This window comes from Melanostigma gelatinosum (genome assembly GCF_949748355.1).
Source record: "Melanostigma gelatinosum genome assembly, chromosome: 17".
Lineage (NCBI taxonomy): Eukaryota > Metazoa > Chordata > Actinopteri > Perciformes > Zoarcidae > Melanostigma > Melanostigma gelatinosum.
The window spans coordinates 4,503,617-4,513,487 of record NC_136650.1 but is presented as its reverse complement, the minus strand read 5'-3'; the positions used below and the strand labels follow the sequence as shown (position 1 = coordinate 4,513,487).

General features: G+C 44.5%; 1 protein-coding gene across 2 annotated transcripts in view; it reads right to left on the bottom strand.

The window, feature by feature from the left end:
* Nucleotides 1-594: 594 nt before the first annotated feature.
* cica (capicua transcriptional repressor a) overlaps nucleotides 595-9,871 on the bottom strand; it is a 35,533-nt gene continuing 26,256 nt past the window's right edge. For both annotated transcript variants that reach the window (XM_079287849.1, XM_079287850.1), the window contains exons 14-22: nucleotides 9,285-9,445; nucleotides 8,793-9,012; nucleotides 7,502-7,784; nucleotides 6,291-6,472; nucleotides 5,791-5,933; nucleotides 4,865-5,016; nucleotides 4,512-4,646; nucleotides 4,299-4,424; nucleotides 595-3,788 (exon numbers count right to left, since the gene is read on the bottom strand). In XM_079287849.1, the coding sequence (XP_079143975.1) occupies nucleotides 3,517-3,788; nucleotides 4,299-4,424; nucleotides 4,512-4,646; nucleotides 4,865-5,016; nucleotides 5,791-5,933; nucleotides 6,291-6,472; nucleotides 7,502-7,784; nucleotides 8,793-9,012; nucleotides 9,285-9,445 (1,674 nt within the window). In that variant the 3' untranslated portion in view covers nucleotides 595-3,516. The remainder of the gene's footprint in view (nucleotides 3,789-4,298; nucleotides 4,425-4,511; nucleotides 4,647-4,864; nucleotides 5,017-5,790; nucleotides 5,934-6,290; nucleotides 6,473-7,501; nucleotides 7,785-8,792; nucleotides 9,013-9,284; nucleotides 9,446-9,871) is intronic.

The following is a 9,871-nucleotide window of genomic DNA, read 5'->3' as shown; positions in this document are numbered from 1 at the left end:
ATTTACTTTAAATTAAGCTTTTTTTCGTAATTGTTTTCCATATAAGTAATAATAATATGATAGGTCTTGTGTGAGTAAAACAACATGCTTTAGTATCTTGAAGGCCTAGGGGCTTATTTGTTTTGAAGTAGACAGGGTGTCATAACTTCTAGCTTCCCAGTGTTTTTTTTTTGCAGATATGGAAGGCTCTCTGACCAGCTCCTTACCTGAACCCCTCTCACCCAATATGACCTCAATGTGAAAGGCTACTCTAATCCAATAGGCACACTTAACACTGAGATTCTTATAAAGGCCAGATGGAAAAGTGCACACTTTTCCGGAGCTTTCGGGGACTTGCCTGTTAGGGTGGCTCCATCTGTAGATCATGTTCATTTGTCTACAGTAAAATTTGGTCATGTGAGGATTCATTTGCATCAGCTATCCTCTCTTGTATCCACTGTCATTCTGGAAGTAGAGAATTCAATAAATCAGGGAGTCATTTGTATGTGGATTGATGAATAAGACATACATTTTTTTGGAAACTTTCCAATAATGAGAGAAATTCAAGCATGTGAAATAAATTCAAGGACATGGGACATTGTGTTAGAACTTTAATATTTTCAATATTTAGTTTTTTTTTTTTATTGTTTAGAAATATTGCACATGGTCAACATGCCTGCTTATGAGATAACACTCACCTCGCTCATCCTAAAATTCCTCCTCCAAAGTAAGGACAGTTTATTTTTAAGCACAATCATACAGTGTACACACATACATGTATGTGGATGCACATATGTCTGTGTGGGTGTGTGTGCACACGTGCACGTGATTGCACATGCATGCAGACGGACACTTTACAGCCCTAACCCCAAAGAGATGAGAATTGATAGTCCTCTATTACCTGTGTGTATTCATATATATTTATATGTTGTATATCCTGAATATATATTTCATATATATCCTGAATCAACTGGATTTGATAACAGTCAAGATGGTGGGCAAAATAGTCATGGTGACTATAAAAATACTGTCTCTAGAGTAGAATATAGAATGTAGAATACGATGAAAAATATACTTTTGATAATGTTGCTGTATGGAGAAAGAGCAAGAGGTTGGTCGTGTTAACACGCTACCTGCATGTGCCAAAACATACACACACACCCGAACACAGACCTAAATGCACATATATGGAAATACCGGTATATATATTTTTTCACACATCCAACTGTATACAGAGAAATAAAAGAGATACCCATAATAATAACTACCCCCGCTCTCCACCGAGGAAGCAAAGAGCCAAAAAGTGCTATTCAAAAATTGTCTTTGACTTTTAGTAAGCTATAATCTCTATCTCTTCAACAATAACAACAATTGTGTGATTCTTTTTTGTTTTATACCATAGTTAAAGACAGTATCACAACAGCTCATTCCTCTCACTGACTGACTGCATTGGATTTAATATCTATGGCACAGAGCCTTCCCCCCGAAAAAACAAAATAACCCAAAATAAAAATCAAATAAATGTCCTATTGCACCATTTGACGGGAAAGGATAAAGTGTCGATAGGAGGGGAGGGCTCCAGAGACTGCCCTCCAGGGCTGGTCTAGGATCTGCTTTCCCTGAACTAACCCTAACCAGAACCATCCTGAGCTACATCGCGCTTGACCCGGGACCAGTGCTTCAGGGCACTTTCTAACAACACTTGAGGGGTTGAGGTAAAGAAGAGGAATGAGGAGAGTTGAAAGAAGGGAGGGGGGGGGGCAGGGAGGTCAAGGAGAGGAATAAGTTGGTTGATAACATACGGAACAAGGTTATTATTTTTTTTCTACTAAAACAATCTCTAAAAACAATACTTTCCTGATTTAACTTGCGGCGAGACGGGCCGCACAAATTGTGCAAACACCTGATTTCAACGTTTTTACAAAACGACAACCGCCCCAGCTCCCCCCACTTCTGTGTCTGGTGAGAATTGAAGAGGAGGGAATGGGGGTAAGGGAGGGGGGGGGGGGGGGGGGGGGGAGAGAACAATTAAAAGTAGGGTGGGGCGCAGACTGATTTTGTCCCCTTTTTTGTCCAGAGTTTAAATCTTTTTTTTTGTTGTGATTTTATATTTTTTATGCTGGAGAAGAAACACAATAGAGCCACAAGAGAAAAACAGGCCACGGTATAACGGGTTATTTCCACGGCAACGATAACGAGAGAAAGCAACATTATATCCACTGGGAGATTCAGAGAAGTTTGGTTCAAATTCTACTTTTTCTCTCTGTTGGTGAGCTCTATCGTGTTGTTGTCCTTATTCGCTATTATTATCTTGTCTTCCTATAGTTGGAAGATGAATCTTCCATCCGATAAGCATCGTCCACCATTCTTCTTCTGCCTTTTTTCTCTGTGCTCCGTCGGGAGCCGGTCAGTCAGTGTCGAACTTAAACGTAGATTCTTCGAAGCCTCACAACCAATAGTCTCTTTACATAATCTCTTTACGGTGCCTGTTCGCACAGGGTTTTTTTCGGGGAGGGGACCCCAACAGACATATAGAATCAGCTCCCGCCAATGAGGACTCAGTCTTTCATAATGGCAATAACTGAAGGTGCAAAGATTGGTCACACTGCATCCCAACTCCTGCCTTCCTTTTTCTTTTTTATCAGGAGCGAACTGATTTCACGCTTTCAGTCTCTCTTCTCACTACAATCACTAAAAACTGTGCAGGCCAATGGCTTGGTCAGACCAGATTTGACTTTGTTTGTGTACGAGTGTTCACACTGCACAGATGTGTCCATGTTTATGTGTGTGTGTGTATGTGCTGTATATGTGTGCGTGTGCTGTCTGTCTTGCAGCATCGAGGGGTCGTGGAATATCAGTGGAGGTCGTTGGGGTTGTGTTTGTGTCCCGACCACTGTGCTGAGGAGTGGAAGGGGTGAGAAGGAGGTCAAGTCAATGGCATCTGAGGGCTGGCTGGCAACAGCAAACTGCATCTGCACAATAAGTGACAAAGTGCCTTTGTGTGTCATGATCCTTGGTGGCTGCTCCCGGGGACCGCCAAAGAGTAACAGTCTGATTTGGTAAGGGTGTGTGTGTGTGTGTGTGTGTGTGTTTATGTGGGATCATGTGCATGCTGGAGATTACATATGCACCAGGGTTTGTGTGTGTGTGCCGGAGAGTTTGTGTGTCGAACTACAAACTACTGTACAAATGTGCTGAGAGCAGACCTGGGCAAAGTGGTAACTGAAAACACTGTGGATACTTGGGAGGGAGGGGGGGGGGGGGGCAATACTGCAAGAAGCACTTGACTCGTCAGGACTTGTGATTTGTCCACCTTTGAGGATTATTTTTTTTTTAAGTCTGATTGGACGAATCAAGCGCTCCTCAAATAGTTTGAATATTTGCAACTGTATTCAGATGTAATTTTGCCCAGGTCTGATGGAGATTAGTGCCAGTAGAACGGATCCCACCGGAGCCATTCAAACTACTGCTTCAACGCACACAAGAACATTCTTCTCTCTCTTCCTCTATTTTTTCCACTCTGTCATCCCGTCCAGCTTAGGACCCTTCAGTTTTCGGCTCCTCGGGGCTCCTGGCTTTGTCTCCTTGCTGCTCCACCCCTCCGTCCTCCCGGGCTGATTGATTGAAAGAGGAGCTGTGGGACGGGGCGGGGCCGGCTTCGGCTAACCCTGCCAACACTCCCAGCTCGAAGGTTCCAGGCGCGGCCGTCTGCATGATCTTCTGACGGACTTCGCGGATCTTCAGCTGCAGACACACCTTGGTGGGGAAGGTGTCCGAGTAGCGTGCCTGGAAGGCGGCAGTGGCCTGAGCTGGAGAGGGTGAGAGAAATAGGAGGCGAAACAGAGAGCAAGAAGACAGAGCGCTTGTTATCAACACTGTACGATATCAAGTATTAACATATGTCTAGTGTGGTATTCTTTATGACTGCAATTGCGACTGATTCCGTGTTAGTTTGCTTTGTATTTATTGAGCATTTTGCATCACATAGAGATAATGAGTGAGTGGTTACCAAGTTTAATGACACGTAAACTGAGGAGGGAAAAAAACTGAAACAAAAGAGCCCTGTAAATCCAGCCAAAGTCCCTGTGTACTTTCCACTCATATTTCTCTGATACTGTAAAATACAAAGTGTTTTTAAAGTATAAGGACTTCTGTAAATGTGAGGTAGCTCCCCTCCAAATATGTGAGGATTACTGCTTGTGCTGCAATGAAGGAGCAGACTGGTTTGCCCGCACATTTGAATAAAAGTCAAATATTGAATCTCCATTTCAGGTAGTTATTCCTATCGCAACACTGTGTCCCATCTACTTGTGGTTTACCTGAGGGGAAGAAGCCATGTTCCTGAAACAGCTGCATGACCAGGGCCCGGCGCTGATCCAGAGTTCTGCGCAGAGACGAGTAGGGGACACGGTCCAAGTCTCCAAGAAGATCCTCTCCCTCGGTACCTGGTTGAACGAGGAGAACATCGTGTCACTTTCAGTGCACCGTTTTGGAGCTGCTCCCTGCTGCTGCACCCGATGTACCCGTCGTACCCGCTCTGTCGAAGGTGAAGATCTCCCCCTCACACTTGGCGGCGCTCTTCGGAGTGTTGGGCTCCGAGCTGCAGCTGGAGAGACGGCGGGTCTTCCTCCTCGGGGAGCTGGGGTCTTCGGCTGTCGGCTCCAGCTCTGAGATGAAAAGGGGGGAGGGACAAGGGGGATGACAAGAGTATGAAGAGGAAAGGGGACACGTAGGAAGAGAGGACAGGGTCGATTTTAGAAATATCAAGCACAAAAAGCAGGGAAATAAAAACAATGTGACGACACAAAAACATCTTAATTCCAAATCCAAACAACACAATGTTGCTTTTTTTTAACAAGAGTACATCTCTCTCTGAGCATCTCACCGTTGGAGTTGCGTCTCTTCCTGCGGTAGCTTCCCAGGATGACTCTTGGCGAGGTTGCCAGACTCTGCAGAGTGGGCGAAGGCAGGACCTCCTCTGGATTGAACTCTGGAAGCTCAGCAAAACGCTCCTCAAAGTACGTCTCCGACAGGACCCTGCGCACAAAGAACACCGTGGTCATGCCGGTTAAGGGATTGGATGCACGTTCCTCATGGCCTAGGGCTGAGTTGTGTCAGGGCTTTGTCTTGTCTGTGGCTTCCCCACCACTCTCCGGCTGTCTAAATAAAGAACAGAAAGGGGAGAGCACTCTGCCCACTCACATTCAGGAAACAAAGAGTTTCCATCATCATTTTATGAAGTTGGAGGACTGGTTGTAAAAATAAAAAAATAAAAAAAACAGAACTAGATGCCACAATGTGCGAACATCAGTGTTAAATAAAGTCGACAAATGGAGTCCCGTCCAGGGCGCTGAATCTCATCTTCAAGCTGCTTCACGCTGTAACTACAGAACATGAGCTCGCTCTCAGCTTGACAAAATGTAAACTGTTAGAAGAGAGAGAACATTGTCTGACAACGACCGGAGAGCCAGAAGGACCAGGCTGACTTGTTTTGTTTTGCTTTGGCACTGATTCTTCGAGAGCCGTGACTCTGATGAGTCCAATCACGAGAACGGCTCTGGACTTTAACGAAAGCTTGTCTCGCAGCCAAAGATGAGACTCGAATTATGACTAAGCGCTTAACGTCTAGCATGCATTTCCCTCGTTTTACGGGTGCTTCCATATTTGATGTCATCTCGCATATTACGAATCTTCTAGACACTAAACCCACTCGGAAATATTTGATTCCAAAAAATAAATATGGAAGCACTGACGATAAGTTCCCTCAGCTAGTGACTCGCGCCTGTGTCGTGCCGCCATCGTCCCACTTACTTCTCGAGAGAGTCGGCCGTCTTTTTGAGCGGCGGGGGTCTGAACTTGGTCTTCTTCGAGCCAGAGGGGGGCTCTCTTTCCGCAGGGGGAGGGGGTGGGGGGTCCAAACCCGGGGGCGGCAGAGGAGGGGTGCGAGGTCCGGCCTGGGAAGAGAGCGAGACAGTAGGTGTACCGTTCCCTCACGACTCTTTGAAATTGTCTGAATTATTCCTTAATTTCTTCTACTGCACAATATCTACGTTTATGGAGAACTGTTTTGTTAGCATGTCTCTATGTCTCTGTACTATTGTCTCCAGCTCAGAAAAGATTGTTTGTCTTGCTGTAGGAAAAAAAACTGTTGATAAGCACCTGATGTAAGTGTGTAACAAGAAGAATATTACATTCTGGTGTATTCTTGTATCAATTAGACCTAAAACCGTTTGAATAGGCTTCTAAAGCTCTTTCACCAAAGCTTTGAGAGCTGAGAGAATCCACTGAATGAGCTGGGCAGCTTTTCTCACCTCTTTGCTGCTGGCGTCCATGCTGTGGTCCTCTCTGTTCGTCTCCCTGCCTCCCTTTTTGTCCCTGCTCTCCTTCACCCCTCTCTCTGTCTCCCTGTCCACGTTGCTTTGTTTCTCTCCGCCGTGTCCATCTCCGAGGTTTTCTTCTTTGATGTGCAGGCCGAGGTCCTCCTCTTTTTTAACTGGAGCAGATAAAGATCAGTTTAGACTTTGATTCAAAAAATAAAAAAATAAATTCTGCATCATCCTCATTTGTCGCACTGGTCTTAACGTTCTTAATACTGCTTGCTCAGTTTCTAAAAAAAGATTTGAATCTGGAGGAAAGGCAGACTGATTTTGCAACGACATGGCCCCTTTTAATGCCTTACAGGGATAGTGCAGATTTTTTGAGGTGGGGTTGAATGTTCTTCGCCATAGACAGTAGAACATCAGTACAGTGATCAGCGGTAGCGATCAGCATGCTTGGAGAAACAGACAGAAGTGCCACCTAGGGAGCAAAGCAATGTAGAGCTGTGGACTTATTTTAGATACCTAAAAATTTATATCAGTTTAAGTGTACGCTATATTTAGAATATTTTCACCACTTTATCTTGTCGTCAGACAGGCCTCACCAAAGCGCCCCGACTCCACTGAAAAGAACTGTAATTTAACCTTCTAGAACAAGGGAGTCGCTGGTCTACCACTGCCTCGACCGGTTCGTTTGTTTGCATTATTGTGTGACTTTGGTGAACCCGAATTAACCCTTTAAAACCGTAGACTGTATAAAATATGGGCGAAAATGTTCTGGATATAGCGTACACTTACACTGATTCTGATTCATCAGGTGTCTGAAACAGGTTTTGCTGCTGCCCCCGTCCACTACCGTGCTGATACTTTCTCCAAACTGGTGGCGTGCCCACCACCATCTACTGTAGATAATACACTGACTATGGTTAAGAACCTCATACAAACCCCACTTCAAAACATCCAAACTATCGCTTTAACTGTAAAGAGAAACCAATGCCCATGGCGGGCAATTTAGAAAATATCTGAGGATTCTGCAACACCATGTTTTTCAATCTTAAAACCTTTCAAAGTGTCCCTGTAGGATGAGTTCACGTAGATGTCTCCACACTAAATTAAACTAAACTAACTTTTTTTTAGTAACCTAACCAACACCAAAAAAAAAGTGAAATTTAAAGCCAAACCACACAAAAGCGGTGGAGCGTTACCTGCTGCGATATTGATCGCACAGGTGGCAAAAGAGGAGCTGGCAGCACAGCTCGACCACCCATCCGACAGGTTCTCCCTCTTCACCTCCACCTTCAGCTCCATCTCCTCTGCCGCTTTAGGCAGAAGGGCCGCCGCCGCCGAGCCCTGCGCCCCTGTCGCCGACTGAGAGGAAAGGCTCGTCACGTCCTGGGCCGGGGCGGCCACTGCGGGCGGCGCGGTTGTAACGGAGACCACGCCAGTGGGCAGCGCAACGGTCGGTGCAGGGTAGATGGCAGTTAGCACCTGACGGAGAAGACAGCAATGACAGCAACGAGAGATTAGTGTGGCTTTTCTGGTGTATCCCTGTTTGCTTTGTAGAGCAAGAAAAAGAAAGCTAACAGCCGAACAGTGACAATGTCATGAAGTGAGCTGAAGAAGTGAGAAAAGGGGAAGTGGGATTCAATGAATCTATTACTTCTAGAGCAGGGTTTCTCAACCTTCAGTAGCACGAGGCCCACTGCTGGAGAACAATCAAACTGGGTTTTAAATATGTTATGCCACTGTCAGCTGTAATGACCAATATGTATATATTCTGCTTACCCTCACCCATCGCTGCCTGCCATTATGAATCCAACTTTAAAGTATTACGGTTCATAATTCCTCACCACACGCTTTAGAGCTTTTACTCCCACATCACTCTTTCATTTTAAAAAACGATCCATTTTGCATCACTGTGTCTGAGGGAGCGTTAGCTAGCAAAAACCTGAAGATGTGCTGTGATATTCAAACGTAACTGGTCATTGAAATCATGCATTTTAATTTCTGTATTCATGTGAATTATTGAATAATTTGGAAACTGCTGCCACACGATGTAAAATGTAATGTAATGTAGTCACGATTAATTGATTCCAGAATGCTGCACCTTTAATCCCGCTGCCTCTGGAGCTGCATGTGCTCCAGCTGACTTTTCTGTAGAACAATTCCTTTTCTTTTCTTTTCTTTTTAAATGTGCAGGTTTTAAGAGGTATTTGATACGGTTTAATTGGTTCATACACCACTGGTAAAACATGGACATTTTGTGAAATAAATCTGCAGTATTTGTATTGAAAAGAAAAACCTCCAACATATAGAATTACTACTATAAAGATATAGAAAGATACAGTAAAGAATTACTACTGTAAAAATAGTAGTAATTCTTTCACTCCTTAAACATTATCAACTTCTTTTATAATTCATTATTCATATTTTCCTCGTGACCGCACACCTCTGTGCTACGGCGTTAACGTTGTACAGTTGTCTGTTCCTCTTTACCTGACGACCGGCGGCTCTCGAGGCCTGACCCGGAGGGGTCTGTGGTTGACAGCTCAGGGGCGGGGCCAACAGTGGCTGAAACAGGGTTCGCCCCGCCGGGGCGATGGTGGTGAAGCCCAGGGTTGCCAGGGACGACGGGAGATACGCAGGGCTCGGAGCGGACGCGGCCTGTTGGGGCGTAGCCGCGGTAACTCCCGGGCCAGCCTGGACATAGGTGATCCTGAAGTAGAGAAGAGGCTGAGTGTCAAAGACAGATATCACAGCTGAGGATTACAAATAAAAAAGGCAATAATGACCACAATTTTCCAAAGCAATAGCTGACTTCAAATTGCTTGTTTTGTCCCAACAATCCAAAACATAAAGATATTCAGTTTACTGTCATAAAAACAAAACAAGACTTTCTTTGTCTACATTTACTGCAAAATAAGTTATGAGCCGAGCTGAAATCAAAATAACTGAGGAAAATCAAAGCGTCTAATAGGCATTAGTGACCTGGTGGGTGGAGAGGCCAGAAGAACGGTCTGCGGGGGCGCGGCACCGGGAGACATCACTGTTGCCACGGAAACAGGAAAGGGACTCCCAGGATGCACTGCTGCTGCACCGCAAGGGTAAACGTTGGTCTGGACCACAGGCATCGGAGCGATCTGGATGATCTTTATGGGGGGGGTCACACATAAACAAAAGGAATTTCTCACCAACTTATCTAAACATAGGCTGATATATATAATATATATACATATATACATATATATATATATATATATATTAGTGCTGGGCAAGTTAACGCGTTAATTTTGCGTTAACGCATTCATTAATTAACGCCGACAATTATTTTATCGCGCGTTAACGCATTTATAAAATTTATTATAATTATAATTTTTTTTTCTTAATTGAAAGACAAGAGACAATACATATACATAACAACAAGAGGATGACAAGAACAGTGTGATAAAAGCCAGCAAACATCCTATAGTCAGACTGTCTCATGTTTATTGTTTTGTATTAGAGATGTGATGTCCCTTCAGGGTTGCCGTAGAGAAAAGGTGACTTCCGCTTCTCTCCCTGGAGACTACTGATCT